Here is a 19,401-nt window from a genome sequence, read left to right as displayed (position 1 = left end):
TAAATGGTGACCAGCAGTTTAACCAGCCAAACAGGTTACATTTATTCCGTGCACAAGGTCACACAAGTTGTGAAATCAAATGTTTAATTTCATGCTTGATATCAACTTTTCTCCGAAAATGTCATGTCATTGAGGTCATGAATTAGTCAGATCCCCAAAGGTTTTGTTTTGACAGGACTTGTTTTGGAAGCATTAGCTGCATGAGAGTGACTCAATAGTCAAACCCACCAGTCAGAGCAGAGTAGCGGACGGATGTCTGCTCCGACTGAAGATGTGTCTAGAAATGTGTGAATCTCATAATCGAATACATGACAAACAAAACAAAACAACCCTGCCAAAAGTTGAAAAAGCATGATGAAAAAGCGATGGAAGAGGGGGGAGGACCGGTGAAAGAAACCACAGAAAACCAGACTAATGTACAAACAGCAGACAACAAAAACAAATGACAAAGCGTGGAGCGTAAAGCCATGTCATTTACTTTAATACAGATTGCTGCAAATAATGCATAAGGATATATAACTGTAACGGTTTTAAATATATCATTTATTATATACATGCAATAATGTATACTATTTACTATTTATAGATTTTTTTTTTCCAGTTGATAGAACAAACATGCAGGGAGCCACATTGTTGTCACATAACAAGAAAACCATAAAACAGGAAATGATGAATGTCCATGCCGGTATGTCTCTAACAAAGGGGGAATTTTTGACTTGGTTACCTTCTATCACAAATCCATGATTTAAAAAATATTTGTATTCCTATATACATTGTTTCTGTCCTTCCCAAATAACACAAACACATTTATTGCATGCAGACAAATGTCCTTAGCATTATCAATGCTGCTGCATTACCGTCTCTTTCTGAGATTGAAGAAAGCCATGAAAATGGTGGAGATTCAAGCCTATTGGGTGGGAGGAATTGACAATGTGATGTGAAACTGTAGGGTAGCTAAAATAAAGTGTAAAATAAATGAGTATTTGTCTCACGATGTAAACAAGGTGCCTCCAAAAATGCAAATAAAATCATGTAATACATATAATGAATTTTCCAAAAGAGTGGAAAGATTATTTAGTTTAATATCCAACAGGGGTGTCCAAAGTTTGTAACTAGGGCGTATTGTGTGTAATTTAACCGAACTTTTTGTCTAAAATTCACCACAATGGTGTGAAACTGGGTGCCAATAAAGTTTTGCAAGAAGTTTTTATTTTTGAAAAACATCCCGGACACGTGAAGCACAAGCACAGATGAGAGCGCTGGTCCATAAGCATTTAAAGTTCATTAACATGCTGCATTTCACTCCAGAGCAGGCTAACAACTGGGCTAAAATGAATCCTAGTGATTTACCCGTCAGTTCCGCTGTCAATCCTACTAGAATTTAATACAGTCACTCCATGGTGTTCTGTAAATATGTTGCATCATTTTAATTTTCCTGCATTCAATTTTATTATATAATGTTTCTGTCATTCATTGTTTGCCTACTGTTATTTTACTCTGATTATAAAGAGTGCTGTTCATATTGCTGTCAGAGGTTTGATGAATATAGATCTTAATTGTGGAGAGCATAAGAAATGGCTGATGATTTAGCAAAGGTGGTTTCATTTAAGTCTGTGATGAGTTCAAGACGTCTTTTTAGACTGAAGTACGATTCAGGTGTTTCCTATTCAGGATGGTGTGCCCTTTGGACAGAGCTGGATGAAGTATACAACTTCCTTACTTGAGTGAAAGTACAGATACTACTGGTCAAATATTACTCCAATACAAGTAAAAGTTGTAAAGACTTACTTAAGCAAAAGTACACAAGTACATATTTTAAAAGTACTATTAAAAGAAATTTCCTAAATGTCAGTTGTTCTTTGATTTATTGTCAGATACCTTATGCCTCTGAAGCAACCTACTAAATACACTGAGTAGCTCACAATATCAGTTGTATTAAAGGAGTAGTTCACTTCAAAATTTGCCCCCATTGACTTTCAATAGTCATTTTTATTCCTACAATGGAAAGTCAATGGTGGCAAATTTTGCAATGAGCAACTCCTTTGAGAGTATATGTTTAGGACATATATGTTTAGTTTAGATATAATCCTATATGATTATTTAGTCTAATTATCCTCATTAGCCCCCTAGGCCTATTTGTATTAATGAGCAGTGTTTTATTATTTTGTATATTCCCTTTACCAGTTTTAGCAGGATTTTACTAGTAAGTAGTGAGGTTCTTACTAAAGCATAGAAGACATTCTATAAAAGTGTTTGTTGGATTTATTAACATTTGTCTTACTATAATTTAACTACAAACACAAATTATAGCTACTAAAAGGAAACTATGGTATTATTAGTTGTTGTGGTTTTACTAAAGATTATTAATTGGAGTATGGTTCCTATATATAGAAAATGGTTAATTTGTGGAAACTGTAATTTTACTGCAAATACCATCCCTGCTAAAAAAAACAATGCATTTTTTTTAATAAGAATTAGATTTTTTGATTAAAATCCTCTTTGTGGTGTGTTTTGGGTTTCAATCCAACATGATTTACCATCCCATCAATAGAATCCATCACATAAACGCGTCCCTCAAGGTGTATGTGATGCTTATTAACCATTTAGCCGTTATGCTGATCATTTTCATGACAATGTTTCTACGATCTTTGACTGATCGTAACCCACAGATGATTACACCACACTTTATCATGTACCTTTTTCGTCTTTAATTGTTCTATTTGCCTTTGTATAGCACTATCAACGGTGAAGCAGAGCCTTAGTTTACACTAGTTTCACTGGGAAGATCCCAGTGTTGCCAGATTTGGTAAAAAAATCTGACAAATGGCCATTCAAAGCTAGCCGGAAAACCGCAAGCTTATAAAAACCCTTTTCCACTTTTGGGCCTTTTATAAATGTGGTGGAGTAAAAAGTATGATACGTGTCTTTCAAATGTAGTGAAGTTAAAGAACAAGTAGGCCTACTCAGAAAAATAATACTCAAGTAAAGTACAGATACTCAGGAAGTGTACTTAAGTACAATACTCAGGTAAATTTACTTCGCTATTGTCCACCTCTTAAGTCTACTTTTGTGCAATACCCCTCTGTTGTTTCTCACTTCTGTCCACATGTTTCAGCATGTTTTGTGCATCTGTCTTTCCCTGTCCAATCCACATTTTGCGCTTCAGTGGGTGGAGAAGCAAGCAAACCCACCTGATGCAAACATCCCATATTGTGCGGGTATTTTGTAAGCTGGAAACTAAATCAAGTTTGAAGTTAAGATGAAATGTTTTCAAATCAACACAGTATTATTGATTGATGCTCAGAAAACGTTGAGGCCACAAAGGAAGTCCATATATAGTATAGCTACTATTTATATCATGTACATTGTATGAAGTAACCACTAGATGGGAGCAGAGCCGTTAAAAACAGAGTTGCGACATTCATTGTGATCTTGCAATCACGTGGTTCATGGAGCTCTCAATAGTTCCAAACTGTCAGGCTGTGTCCAACGCTTAACCCACACTAAACCCACACAAACTTGAATACCATTTCGGAGTGGTATTAGGGCTAGGTATATCGCATCATCATGCATCATGTTGTGGATATGAATCGCGAGACTTTCTGGCCGGACCTGTTGAGATGTCGCAGAAAACTTTCCAGTGTAAGGCTGCGTCCAAATACCCCCACTTGCGGCCTTTGCACTTGACCACTTTCATGACGTTTTTTGCCCAAGTGTTCTAGTGGGGGTGAAGATCCCAAGTGTGCATGTAGTATTTCGAACCCGATGGGACACACTTAACAAGTGCAAACATAACGTTAAAGCGGGCGCAACACATGGGGTTTCGGACAATCTCGTATTAATCTTGAGTACCTATAGAGTAGTATTGCATACTTCGTATGTATTTTGTTTGATCACATTTATAAAAGATAGATACAGCTTTACGATTATTTCCGAAAACACACGGCGTGTGCTGGGGGAGGGGTAGGCTGAACCAAATCACATGCGTACCCACTGTCAACAAAACACAGACATCAGTTTCACTCACCGCATGTGGCTCATGTCCGGCATCTTTTAGCGCTGGGACGGCTCCATATATCAGTTTCAAACGATCTCCAAATCCAGCGTTATATCCACAGTTTATATAACATTCATCACCCAAATGCAGTGAACAAACAAACAGCTGAACTTTGTGAACGTATGCTCTCTCTCTCTCCTGCACACAAGTGAAAGTGAAGTCTGCGCGTGCTCCTTCTCCTGCTCTTCTGTGGTAGTGCCGCATGCTTTTCTGGAAGAATTGTCCAATAAGGGACTAAGAAAAGTTGTTGCGAAACAGTTTTTTTCCCCAAAAATACTCTCAGAAAACTGTACGGTACTTGGGAAGTATATCGAGCACATAAATACTATGTTATATGCCCAACTCGTTTTTTGACAAGTTGACCATGGTAAGCATGACAAGACAGCACGTTTAACATTGTAAAGAAGTCAGAATGCATGACACATCGTTGCAGGGCCGCTTGAATTAATCTGGTGTTTCTAAGGATGTGATAAAAAGCAGTTTACAATATGAAGTTTTCACCAATAAAATATTTATCACTATGTTTTACTACAAAATTATATGTAACATCTAATCATATAGTCAAGTCAGATTTATTTTATAGTGCTTTATTTGTATTGTATCAAAGCAGCTGAAGCCAAAAAACTAAAACAAAAGATAAAAACATGTTAGCCAAACATAGAATAAATAAAGATATAACCTTAAAAAGTAATAGTTTAACATACACTAGAAAGCTTTCCGCAACATCTCGCGAGACCCGAGCAAAAAGTCTCATGATTCATATCCAGAACATGATGCATGATGGGATACCCTTAGCCTTAATACCACTCCGATGCGGTTTTCAAGCTAGTGTGGGTTTAGTGTGTGTTAGGGGAAACTGGGATTTTTTAGACATTAAACAGACTTGTGCTCTTGCTTCCTGTCGCGTGCATGCACTCTCAAGTGGCCAAGACCGCAAGTGGGGGTATTTGGACGAAGCCATAGTTAAATAGCCTAAAGAGAATTGAAAGTGGATGTGGTAATAAACTGTTAAGAGTTGCAAATTTTTTTGTGTGCAAGCTGCAAAGAGGTATTTTGTCAAACGAGTGCAGCTGCTTTTATCACATATTTACACTATATCAATTAAATATTTTTTTTGTTCCGGGACTACAGAACAAACTTTAACCTCTATTAAGAACATAATCTAAAACACGTCCACGCCATGACACAGCTGTCCTAACTTTGATTTCTGATTTTCGGGTATGTGAAATATGAATTCGTAAATTGTTCAGAATAAATGAATAAGTGTCACTCTTTTTTAAGATTTAAACAATAAATTTAAATTAAGTTATAAATTATATATAACTGTTTTAACATTATTAGATTAACAGAAATGCTCATGATTTGTAAACAGCATTATCATTATAATTATTGTTTACGGTGTTATTTTTTGTATTTAGGAAACATCACCAAGATATGCAGTGATAAACACTGCCATGCCACTTATCCAGCTGTTTTTAGATGAGCATTCTGATATGCAATCAACCAGCGAATAGAGGGTGGGCGGAGAGCCGGGACGTTTAAGATTGTAGTTAGGGAACTCAAAAACGACAGCGGACATGGAGACACGGGATGCTATTCGCTTTGTTGTGGAGAATTTTTGGCATTTACCAATTGACCCTCAAACAAGAAGAGTGTTTGGTTCACATGTTGAATGGAGCGGATGTTGTGGCCCTATTCCCGACAGGTTTTGGGTCAAGTTTAATTTATAAACTGTTACTGATCGTCAGCGAGAAACTAGGGAGGCCAAAGTCCGGCAAGGCGATAATTGTGATTTAACCCATCACCTTGGATGACACTGCTCCGTGATGGCAAGATAATGGCCTTCTTCAGCTTTTTATGGTCCTTGGAGTTTTACAGGGTGTATCTCGGTCTCTTATCTGTCTCCCTCAAACTGGCACCCTTTTGACAGGTCAGTGTCTTTCTTTTCCAGTCCTTGAATATTGCCATGTCATGCTGTAATCTTGCAATTAAGTTGCAGCATTTCCGACAGATTCGACATGAACGAAGAGCTGTGTTTAAATGGTTCATATGGCAGGGATATGTGTTTTTCTGTGTCTTTGGTGTGTTATAAGTTGCCCGTGCATGTATTAGACACATGAAATTGCAAAAATGTAAGTGTCAGAACAAAAGATGCATTCTATCTAAAAGCGAATGCGAACCCAGACCTGCCTGAAACACCTTGTGTAACCACACCCCCAGGTATGTACGTCAGTTTGTGGTATGATTTGACTAAGACCGCCCAAATGTATACGCAAGTAAGGTGAGCGGTCTTGTAAATTTCATTGTGCCGGCGCAGCCTGATGTTCCGAATATGGTCAAAGTTGTTACATTTCCGTGCAGTATTCGACCAATCACTACGCACCTATATGGGGAGTCTGCAGACCTGGAGCATGCAGTTTTGCGCCCCCAGGCAGTTTTACGCCCGGCAGTTTTACGCCCCTGCTGTTCCTTATTTCTCCAGTAGGGGAAGTTGATTGACAAAGTAAAATATGAATCAAACTGCTAACCAAATATCTTTAGTTACCATTATTTTTTGTTTACACAGTTTAGAGGAGACAATTGATTTGCAATTGCAAGTGCAAAGTGTTTTAGTGAATTGAAAAATTAATAATACACACAGTTGGATCAGATACTTAGTACAAAAATAATATATAATATAATGTGGCCTAGTTATATACAAATATATATATATATATATATAAGACTTGAGTGTTTGTTGTGAATGTATAGGCATGTTATAAAGTTACCTTCAAATAACAAGACAGTACAACTGCATGATCATTTAATATTTGTTTAATTATTTCCAAGTATTATTACAAACGAGATCAATTAATTAGCCAGCCAACAACTACTATTAAGAAAACAAGATGGATTAATTGAGCACTAACAATCACAAACGTGATAAAACCCACATAGGGTGCTCATACAATTTAATCCAGATCATTAAATTGAAATATTCAATGGAAAATATCAAGAGGTATATTGTATTTAGGATAGATAATGGGATCATCTCTTTAACCACTCAAATCAAGATCCATATGGGACTTATGTTTTCAATTTGAGTTTGAACATGTTTGTGGTTGTTGGTGCTCAATTATTGACTTTTTTATTTAAAAAAAACTTGAGTATGTGTGCGGCTAAACTGAAATGGTTTATATATAATATATAATGCAAGTTGACAGGGTCAGAAGAATACCAGGACAGGCCATCTCGCATTGACTACGGAGACAAAATGAGAATAAATTATAAAGAAAATAAATATGAAAATGAGTAAGAGATATCGAGTTGGCATACACGTGGTTAGCTAAGGTTGATCCAGACACAACATTGACCTGGTGGCCAATAAGTATTAATTGTATTGTCTTTGAGTTTAAATTACACTCACCAATATCTATATTATATATATGTTAAGATGTTTAAATTAATTCATAAAAATATCAATTAATCGTCAAAAAACGATGCATTGTTGGACCATTTCTTAGTAACAAAAACGATTATTAACCATACCTCTAACTCCCGATAGACGATGAAGTTATCTGTTAGGTCTGTTCTGGTGGTTCATAATGAACAGCGAACCCCTACTGGAGAAATAAGGAACAACAGGGTCCTAAAACTGCACAGGGCGTAAAACTGCAGGGGCGTAAAACTGCATGCTCCAGGTCTGCAGACTCCCCCTTCTCCTACGCACTAGTTACCTATTTATCCTAATTTAGTTTTAGTCACATTTTAGTCAACCCCATCATTTTAGTTTTAGGCGACAAAAAATTAAAAATATTTTTGTCTAATAAATATGCATTATATTTAGTCTACTAAAATCTAAATGGTATAGCTTTCCTGTAGCTCAGTTGTAAGAGCATGGCATTAACAACAGCAAGGTAATGGATTTGATACTAAGAATCAAATGTATAGAATAATGCAATGTAAGCTGCTTTGGACAAAAGCATCTGCCAAATGCTTAAATGTAAATCATTAACTTCGTGTAATTAGATGTTCCATACAAAGTTTCAACTGTTTTGATATAATTTACTTCACCTTAGAACGAAATTAAACCAGGTCATTACCTTTATATTTCAGAAAAAATCAGTAAATAGAAATGCATTGTTGGAACACAGAACTTTAGACGATGAACGACAAGTTCCATTTCATTTAATTTCATTTGACTCAAATGACACGTTAAGTAGGGCGTATTCATTCAGCTCATTCAACCAATGAAACGCTCTGAAGGCTCTCACACTCAAACGCTATTGGCTCATGGCATGCCTAAGAAAATAGCTAGTAGTTACCAGTTAATGAGAAATAGCTTTCTATAAGACATCAATTGTATTACATTTCTTTAGTCATGCGAACATGTTACATATTTGGTTCGAATGTACAGTTTAACTCACTCGCTTCTATAATGATTAGAGGGCAGCGATGGTTTTCTTTTGGCTGACTTTGTTGCAGTTCACGTTATGCAGCAGCTCGTGTTAGCGGATAAATTCACAGGCATATAAAAACGCCTTTGTAATGTGTTTCGGGGTGTCTCGCCTGCAGTCGCGCTTCAATTTTGCGACGTTTTACCGGCGATCGTGGAGGAAAATAAGACGCTTTGTAAACCGCGTGGAGACACAGAATATAAGCTTACTTAACCCATAGACTTTTCTCTTTAGCGCTTATATGAGAGAAGCAGCACATGCGCGCTAACTGACGTCCGCCAGGTGGGACAAGAATATTTTCGTCTCGTTTTTATTAGTTGACGAAAATGTCAGTATATTTTTATTACAGTTTTCGTTATCATGCATGCATTTGTATTTAGTTATCGTCTCGTTTTCGTCAGTGAAAACATGTCGTTAACGAATTCTTTTCGTCTTAGTTTTTGTCAACGAAATAAACACTGGAAAATACAGCGTTTTTAACCTTAAATCGTGTAACATTATACACATTGTATTACATCTAAAGCAAACAATTATATTCGATTTACATTTAGTCATTTAGCAGACGCTTTTATCCAAAGCGACTTACAAGTGGGGTAGATAATGGAAGCAATTAGGACAGCATAAGTACAAAAAAGCATAAGTGCAATCAAAAAGAAGACTAGTCTCATACATTTTTTTTTTAGCCAAAGTCAGTTCTGGAGGGCCTGTGACTTCAAAGTTTAGCTTCAACCCTAATCAAACACACCTGGACAGCTAATCAAGGTCTCACAAAGCAGACTAGAAACTTCAAAACAGTTGTGTTGAGCCAAATTGGAGCTAAACCATGCAGGACATAGTTGCCAACTCTCGCGAGACAAATAAGCAACCTCAGCTTTAAAAACAAGCCCAATATAATTTGATAATTTATTTACCATCGTTCTAATTTATCATTAACTATTTTTTTACAATAAATGAGCATGCAATATATTACGACGGCGTTTTAGTGCCACGTAAAAAAAAGAAAAAAAAGATTTCGAAAATAAAGTCGAAATGTTACGAGAATAAAGTCGAAATGTTACGAGAATTATTTCGTAACATTTCGACTTTATTCTCGTAACATTTCGACTTTATTCTCGAAATCTTGGATTTTTTTTATTTTTAACGTGGCACTAAAACGCCGTCGTAATATACTTTTTGTACTTTTTGTTGTACTTTTTCCATACTTGGACCACTTTGTTGGTGCCATTGTTTTCTCAAATGTACATGTTTTATTTATGTCCATCTTAATGTCATCGCTTGGATTACAACGTCACGCGCCTGCACTTTGAATTAGATTTTTCTCCAATGAGGGGAGGAGGGGGCTGAATGTTTTGACGAAATAGGTTACAGAATTGATATTACTTCATTGATTGGCAATAGGCTGGAATCTAAAACTGTCAATCAATGCATGCGAGTAAAACGGTGACCATACATTTAAAGAAACGAAGTTGCTTGTCAAATTTTCCTAACAAGCAACAAATATTTTTAAATAAGCCCAAAAAAACTTAACACGCGACCTATGATTTTTTAACGCGACTTGATAAAAAAACAAGCCCAAAGTCGCGGATTATAAACGGACTTGGCAACTATGATGCAGGACTGTGGCCCTCCAAGACCGACATTGGACACCCCTGGTCAAAACCAAACGGTTATACCACCTGTGTCAAACTCAGTTCCTGAAGGGGACCGCAGCTCTGCACAGTTAAGCTCCAACCCCAATCAAACACACCTGATTAAGGTAATCAACATCTTCAGGATTACTAGAAACTTCCAAGCAGGTATGGTTTAGAGCTGGTTGGAGCGGCCCTCCAGGAACTTAGTTTGACACCCCTGGGTCATACCTTATGGGTACACCAATGATTTTACTATCATCATCATCATAAGACACTTTATATGATAGAGCGTGCCTTTGGTATCATGAAAGTAAGGCGAAGGTCCACTCTGTTCGTAGCTCTAGAAGTGAAGATCTCCTTTTTAACAGATGCTTTGCTAGCTTGTGCATTTCTGCACAACATCTGTGGCATGAGTGGGGATATCCTGGAGCCAGAAGAAGATCAGAGTGATGCTGTTCATGATGAACAAACTCTTTCAGATGTCAGAGAAGGACTGCAAGAAAGGAGTGGAGCTCACACAACGGACAGACTGTGCGCTCAAGTGTCTGCTGCGGACACACTGGCTCCACAGTCTTTGGATCATGGTTATTTGTAACGTTACTGCTTGCATTTACTATGGTGTTGTTATACTGCAAATTATGATTTTCAAAAGTTTACTTTATGGTTAAAGGTTTGATGCAGTATTGGAAAGTGAAATTTAAGTTGGTTTTACTTTACTTTTTTGTTTATCTGAAATACAAGTCCTTGAACAATAAATCAAAAAACGTATTTGTCTTTCCTTTGACGTATTGTCTGATACACTAACAATAAGCTGATAACTTGAAGAACTCGTACGTCAACGGCATGGCCATATTACACCAGGCAGGTCTGGCCTACAAACTCACACACACCGGTGAGCGGAGAAACTGCCCTATTTTAAAAAGCACTAAAGCGTTTATATTTCTTAACCAATTTAAATAGTTAACATTTTGAGGACGGACTTTAGACTAGGTGTTTACACGCTTTCATGAAAAGGGTCATTTAAATTGCATAGGTTTACACTGTCAGCTAATGCTAAAACCAGTAACAATCCTAACCTCTGGAGTAGAGACTGCGCTTTGGGAAAAGACATACAGGAATGACAAGAGAGTAAATGATCATTTTGAAGGTGAACTACTCCTTTAAGGAATTACAAATAAAATGACAACTAAATACTACATTTCAGATAAAGATTATAAACATACAAATTAGAGTTTCCATGTTTCTTTGGGAGACAAAGTTTTCCTAATAACACTCACAGTTCTGTTTTTACTGGCCTGACCTCAGAAAAAAGCAGAAATGGGATGGAAACAATAGTCTCGGCTCACAGGCTTTCACTTAAGTGTTTGTCTTGGCTGACAATGTAAACGCTGTAGGTAATTGTAAAACGAATGGACCAGATAAATATTTCTTGATGAATTTATATTTTAAAAACTAGTCTTGCAGGGGTTTCATCATAAATGGTCTTTAACGAATGTGCATTAACTGATTAAAGCAAACAGGCCAAAATATAACTTTTTGGCCCATTTGACCATTGCTACTGAATAAACATAAAGAATTACATGCAAGAAGCAGTAGATGGCAGTACCTCACCAGTTTTTTTTAAGTTCTACAATTAAACATAGAAGACGCTTTGTTCTACATGCCCTATTTTGCATTCAATTTTATTATGAATGTAAACTGAATAGATCTTTGTTCATCAACTGAACACGAATGGATGGCCACATCATTCTTTCTATTAAAATCTTTATAATATTATGGCTACAAAAAAGCATTTTTGCAATTGGCAAGTTTATATTAGTTAATTAAACCAAATTGTTTATATTTCTACAGAAACTGGAAAATATATAAAACATAATTCCCAATTCCTCACTATAAGGATTGTCATGACAACATGCTGTTAGTGCTACATGCTGAATCACAAAGATATTTTAATAGTTATTTATAAATTGTCCCCTATTTACACACATCTTCACTAAAATATGTAATCTTCAGTTTTACGGAACATAAAACACACACACAATCTGGTTTTATTAGTTGTGCGGCAGCTTTATTTACAGTAATAGATTATTTCCACATATACAAAGCATTACATAATTTAATAGTTAAATTAAAATTGACACTGAATATAAACATAATAACCTAAAAAATAAGCATTAACAAGCCATAAACAGTGCATGATAACATTATACTGAACCTGACCGGTCAAGTGTATTTACAATGATGTCAACTTTCTTCTTTTCTCCAGGAATTGAATATCCTCAACTTCAAAATGAGCCAATGTGTTTAATATAAAACAACATCACCTAAAATATAATCAAGACAGCAGCAAATTATAGGCGAAATTATGTATATTTGCCCCAAAATTTCATTCATGTGGGTGAAACACACGACTTGAATGTGACTACATTGAGAGTTGATGTTAAAAATATGAATGGCCTGTACACATGCGCTAATGCCAAACAACCCAGGGACTACCTCCTTCATACATTAATTGTGCAAAGGAAAAAAGGACTTTCACCACGAGAAGGGTCTTCCCAAGACCACTCGTAATGAGTGTAGAAACATTGCTGGCTATCTGTTTATCATGGCGTCAGCATGCATCCGGCCATCTTGCAGGCAACAGCGGAAATGAGAGCCGCACCCCGACCGCTCCCTTCTTCTGATTGGATGAAGGTAATTTGGCAGTGTGGTGTCATTTCCCACACAAGTTTATGGCACATTTCCTTGAAACTGTATAGTAAAATAATAGCAGTTCAATACAGGGCCTAAAATGGAACATTAGAGTTCAATATCAACATTTAAATAGGTTTAGTCACGTTCTATGTCTTGCTCTTCTGACAACCTGGATGACTGATTCCAATTATCCTCTCTTTGCATTCGTCTGTTTGCTTTCCCATAATGCCCTTAAACTCACCGAGGGTGTAGTTTGTAGACAGAGCCATCGACTCCCACTGTGATCTTCAGTTCCCCCTGACAACGTCGTTCTCTCATTAGGTTGAGAACGGCAGCGAGTCCGGTCCCACACATGTGGGCCGCTCGTGTAGAAACGCTCTCACATGCCAGTCGTACGATGTCACAGTCCAGCTCAGAAGGTAAGATTCCCAGTGAACTTAAGATGTTATAAATCTGCTTTCTGTCCCCTGTATCACTGAAACAAAAAATGACACAATATTGTATATTTGTATTTTAGTGAACAATAAAAATAAAATCATGACATTTTTGGTGCTTCATACAACCAAGTGTGCATATTAGTGACAATTTAGTAAGTTTTATTGTAATCTTTCATCTGTTAAATTGCTCGAGAATAATGATGTCATACCTCTCAATCTGGGACACGAAGCGGGTTTCCAAGGCACCGCGTGTTTTCAGCAGGTCTGAGGCTTCACCGTTAAACAGCAAATTTTCATTCACTAGTTTTAGTAGCACAAGACGAACAAGCTCTCCCATGTACTTTCCACCAATCAGCTTCTCATACCTGAAGTCACAGAGACACAAAATACACAAGATGATGAAGGTCTTTTTCAAGTAAGAGAAGGATTTCAAATTAAAGTGATACTTCACCCAAATATAGATCAAAACTGTCATCATTTATTCACCCTCTAATCATTTCAAACCTGTATGACTTTCTTTCTTTCAAGAACACAAAAGAAGATATTTTGAAAAATGTTGTTAACTGGACCCCATAGCATTGGTTTTGTGTCCATCAATAGAATGGGGCCCAGTGCTTTTGGGTTACCGATTTTCTTTAAAATATCTTCCTTATGTTCTGCAGAAGAAAGAAAGTCACAAAGGTTTGAAATGATAAGAGGGTGATAAATATTCATTTTTGGGTGAACTATCACGTGAAAGCCTGAGAATGATATTGTTAAATGTAAAAAGTTCAAAGTGCATGTAGGGTAAGAATAAGGAAATATGCTATCAAACATCATAGGATCGGCCCATTGAGCTCTTCTCTGTCTGCTAGCATCCATTGTAAACACCCATTAAGCTACCAGCGCCGCTAATGATCTCCTCCTCTGGCCATCAATCCAGCCGTGTGTATTCCAGCACTGACGTGGCTACCGTCAGCATCTCAGAAAAACAACCTTGTCACCTGGAGACCACATAAGAGCTCCAGGCTGGCATCTAAGTAAGCTCTTCCTGAACTTAAGAGGAAGGCATGTGAGGACTGCATGTTTTTCAGTAGATGCATGGTCTTATATTTTTGTCACTCTCTGAAAGAATGTTTAAAGTGATAGTTAATCCAAAAATGCTCTCATTTCAAACCTGTATGACTTTCTACCTTCCTCAGAACACAAAAGGAGATATTTTGAAGAATGTCCAAATGTCCAAATTGCAGCACCCATTCACTTGAATTGCTTTTGTGTCCATGCAAGTGAATGGGTGACCGTTGTTGGAAGTGCATTTGAGATTTAACTGAAGATTATGGGGGAACATGATTTTTAAAAAGAAAATGACCCGCATTAATAAGCTATTTACTATAAACGCATGAATATTTCTCAACAAATAAAAGTTGTCATTTTTTATTTCACTGCGACCTTAAGGGCAGTTTAAATTGGCTTTAAAGGGTTGCTGCGACGATGTGTCATGCATTCTGACTTCTTTACAATCTGAAACGTGCTGGTCAACTTGTAAAAAAATTAGTTGGGCGTAATAGGTAGTATTCCTGTGCTCAATACACTCCCCCAGTGATCGTACAGGTTTCGGAAAGTTTATTTTCAAACATAATAACTGTTTTGTAACAATTTTTCTTAGTCCCTTATTGGACAATTCTCCTGGAAAAGCGAGCGGCACGTCCACGCGGAAGCATGGAGTGCTGGAGAAGGAGCAGTCACTTTCACTTGTGTGCAGGAGAGAGAGAGAGAGAGAGAGAGAGAGAGATAAACAAGTTCAGCATGTGTTCGCCAAGTTCAGGTGTTTGTTTGTCAATGCATTTGGGTGATTAATGTTTGTAGATCATTTGAAACTGATATATGGAGCCGTCCCAGCGCTAATAGATGCCGGACATGAACCACATGCTGTGAGTGAAACTGATGTCTGTGTTTTGTTGACAAAGTGCTTTGGTTCAGCCTACCCCTCCCCCCCATCACACGCTGTATGATTTCGGAAGTAATCGTAAGGCTGTATCTATCTTTTATAAATGTGATCAAAATACTCTTCGAAGATACGACGTACGCAATATTACTCTATAGGTACTCAAGATTAATATGAGATTGGCAGAAACTCTGTGTGTTTGGGGCGCTTTAAAAAAAAGTTTCCTAACACTGTATTTCTACTTTTAAATTAAAGATGAAACGACCCCCAAAAAATAAAGTGAATGCATTATGTAGTTTATAAAATAATTACAGGGTATTTTTACATTTTTCTAATGTTAGTAAACTGGCTGAAAGTCTTTGATTTGTAGTTTTGACTCACAGCTGTTTTCCCGGATTTAGTGACGTTTCATCTACAACACGATCATATTCCAGACGGAACTCTTCCAGTTCACCATTTGCCCCAAATGCTCCCCATTCTGTGTTCACACACATCCGGCCCTCCTCCCCCTCCACCAGCTCCACTGTACGCATCTCCTCCATATAGCACGCATTACAGCCGGTACCTGAGAAACAACATGGAGAGAGACAAAAACAACAATATAAAACTAAAAGGTTTGGATATATTGCTTTATTGCAACGCTTTTATCATATGGCTAAATGGATGATATTTTATTTTCCTGTTATTAACTTTATGTGCCATCTGTTATCATATTTTACTTGTGTGTACAAAAGTGTTTGTACATGTGTGTGTGTGTGTGCTATTACTATCTTACCTACTATCATGCCAACTTCACAGCTGCGGTCTTCATAGTAGCATGAGATCATAGTGGCTACTGTGTCATTCACCATAGCAACCACATCCATTTCAAAATCCTAGAGAAAATGATTCATATAGTTTTAAGTTATGTCCTATTTAGCAAATCACATATCAATCCTTTATAAGCATTTTTTGTCAAATTAAGATTTTAACATGTCTAATGTACTTTAAGACCTTCTCAAATGATCTTGTCACATGTCTGACGGGTAACTCATGCATACTAACCCCTCTCCTTTTAATGGCATCTCTCAGCAGACCCACAATGTTATTGCCCTCCGCACCAGAAGCTTTGAAGCCTTTTGTCCAGTTAAGCAGAATGCCCTGTCACAATTTAAAAGTACATCTGTTACACCATCTTGACAAACAAAGAAATAAATGACCCAGATCTCTACCAGAGGATCACTGTGGTCATTTAACCACATGTGGCGTATGTTTACACTGATGCAGGAACTGACCTTGTCCAAATCCTCATGACGGACTGGAAAAGAAAAGGTAAAACCCAGTGGAAGCTTCTTGTGTTTGAGACTGTGCTTGTCCAGGAAGTCAGATATGCAGGTGGCAATATAGTCAAACAACTACGTGACAAGAAAATGAAGTGAGTACAAATTTCCAAACATTTGTGAAATCAATGACTTCCTTTATCAAAACCCAACATTCATGTTATACATATAATGTACAGAGAAGCATTCTTGATTTCTCACCATTTCAGCGGTACCAGTCATGGTATCCTCTGGTATGGAGTACATATGGTGTTTTGTCTCCACTTTCCAGCCCCGCTCCTCATCCTCACCCACTTTCACCAGCATCACCCGGAAGTTGGTTCCCCCGAGATCCAGTGCCAGGAAATCACCCACCTCTGAGATAAGTCATGTAGTCATTAAACACTTTTCACATTTCAGACTTTCAGTCATTTTTAAACTTTTACATTTTTACTTAAATCATACTTGTGAATCAACATTTATAAGTTAAGATCAATATGCAGCATCCTAACTGCATCAGATGTCTTATAAGAGAAATAAATATGCAAGTAAGCCACATGGGCTAAAGGGATAGTTCATCCAAAAATTAAAATTCTGTCATCATTTGCTCATCCTCATGTCACTGAAAACCTTTGTGATTTTATTTCTTCTGCAGAACACAAAAGGAGATATTTTGAAAAGTAACCAAACAACATTGGCCTCAATTGACTTCTATTGTCTTGACACAAAACCATTTCTCAAAATACCTTCTTTTGTGTTCCACAGAATAAAGAGTCACACACGGGTTTTGAACAACATGAGAGTGTTGAAATGATGACTAAATTTTTGTTTTGGTTTAACCATTCCTTTCACTATGCAAAAACAACACACACTAAAATCAGATATTTTACAACGCAGCAAATAAAATCAATACTTGTCAGTAGTCTCAGGCAGAAACTACAATTTGCTTTATCTAAACATGTCATTTCAGAGCATCAGGGCTGGAGTGAAAAGGAGAAATCTTACCAGAACCTTCAGGTGTGGAGCGAACATAAGTGGGCAGCATTTTGACACTAGCTTCATCGTGCGTCTCCACCCGCAGCCCCCTCTCCATTTCTCTCTTCATCCTCCTCATCACCTCCTCAAGCTCTTCTTTACTCAGAAGAAATTCAGACAAAATTTGATCCACCTGTTTGAGAGATTCATGTTGATGGTGTTGAACAACTCCAACTTTAGTTTTTTGTTTGTTTGCAATACTCTCCCCCTCTTTAATACATTTTTTTTATGTTAGGTGAGTGTGAAAAACGTTTTCCTCAGCTTTGTCTCTTACCATGAGAATTTTCTCCAGCACCGACTCATACTCACTGGGCATCTTCTGCCTACGAGCTAAAGGGAGACACGGCATCTTCTCAAGGGTTTCCAAACAAGCACGGAAGCGTTGAAGTGGGAGAGTTTAGGTGAGTGAATGCAAGTAAGGTGCATGGAGAACCTCAGCTGTTTTTATGCTCCGCTGAAGGAGATGGAGAGGTGTGGTCAAAGAGATCAGTGCCCTCTGTACACACACCAGGTCCCATTCAGATACACACATACACGTGTCATTTCCCCCTTCACCTTGGAAACCCAGCTTCCAAGGCCAATAGTAAAGTGTTTGCTCTCTTAGAACGTAACCTGGCATCTGCCTCCAGGAGAAATTCCAAAATGAGATCAGCACTTGCATGTGATGTCCGAAACATTTTACTGTCCCTTGCTTCATGTACAAACATTAGCATCATCCTGATTCAATGCACATTTCAAGGAAACCAGTCAAAGGGGATGGACATTATTCAGAAATGCACTTAAACTGACTGTCTTTACATGATTTGTGCTACAACAACAGAAGGATGAGATCGTTTTCAAAATTGCTTGTTTGTTGTTGTATTATTACAGCTTATTAAACAAAGTCCCACCTGATTGATATCGATATCTTGGGTTTTAGGTACCTTCAGGAATATGCTGATAAAATGGGGGTTTAGGTTAGATTCAAAAATAGAACTTCAGAAACACTGAACTTCAAACCTTACTAAATGTAGTTAACTTAGTTTGCACAGGACAAACAGTTAGCCTAAAATAGGTCTTCAGTGATGTGATGCCAATGAAAGTCCAGACATTTAAAAGTTTAGTATGTCTTTTATATCTGACAATGATTTGAAAAATAAGTTAAGATAGTCATATGCACCCTTACTGCATCAGATGTTCATGAAGGAAATTGGTAAAATAAGCCATGAAACTATAATGGTTAGAGGGATAGTTTGCCCAAAAATTAAAATTCTGTGTTCATTTACTTATCCTGATGTCAAACCGGTATGACTTTCTTTCTTTTTCAGAACACAAAAGAAGATATTTTGAAAAACGTTTGTACCCGAACAACATGGGCCCCGTTTACTTTAATTGTATAGACACAAAAACAATGAAACATTTCAGGATTATGCTGAAAAAACCTGGGGTTTAGGTTGATTCAAAAATAGCTACATTGAACTTCAAACCTTACTAAATTTAGTTAACTTAGTTTGCACAGGACAAACATTTTACCCAAAATAGGTCTTCAGGAACGAGATGACACATTTAAAAGGTTATTGTGGTCAGGGTCAAACAGGGTCAACATAAGAAATGTTTTAATTAATTAAAAATGTACATCTGTATAAGTGAATACTTTAAATTACTCCCCAAAGTTAATTTATGATATCTTTGAAGTAGACATTTACATTTTAGTGCAGAATGACAGCATATTTTATAAGCATTGCAGACTCCATGTCATCAAGTTTTCTTCTTATAGAATCACAACCCTGCAGAATTATGATATAAAATACTGACAACATGAATACTGCAGTGGCCACAAAGAGTATTGAAGCTATTGAGCCTCCCTTAAAATAGCTTTTCAAAAATAGTTTTAATTATATATTAAAAGT

At 37.1% G+C, this 19,401-nt stretch overlaps 1 protein-coding gene across 1 annotated transcript; it reads right to left on the bottom strand.

Annotated features, from left to right (window-relative positions):
- Positions 1–12,727: 12,727 nt before the first annotated feature.
- gck (glucokinase (hexokinase 4)) lies at positions 12,728–17,861 on the bottom strand. The gene is made up of 10 exons (XM_056773143.1): positions 17,787–17,861; positions 17,483–17,645; positions 16,700–16,854; positions 16,454–16,573; positions 16,224–16,319; positions 15,955–16,054; positions 15,561–15,744; positions 13,465–13,620; positions 13,060–13,293; positions 12,728–12,875 (listed from the first exon to the last, which is right to left on the bottom strand). Exons 1-10 carry the CDS (start codon positions 17,859–17,861, stop codon positions 12,728–12,730), a joined length of 1,431 nt encoding a protein of 476 aa, XP_056629121.1.
- Between the last annotated feature and the right edge of the window lie 1,540 nt (positions 17,862–19,401).

Source organism: Triplophysa dalaica, chromosome 18 (genome assembly GCF_015846415.1).
Source record: "Triplophysa dalaica isolate WHDGS20190420 chromosome 18, ASM1584641v1, whole genome shotgun sequence".
NCBI lineage: Eukaryota > Metazoa > Chordata > Actinopteri > Cypriniformes > Nemacheilidae > Triplophysa > Triplophysa dalaica.
Note: the sequence above shows the minus strand (reverse complement) of the source record. Positions and strands in the feature narration are given on the sequence as shown.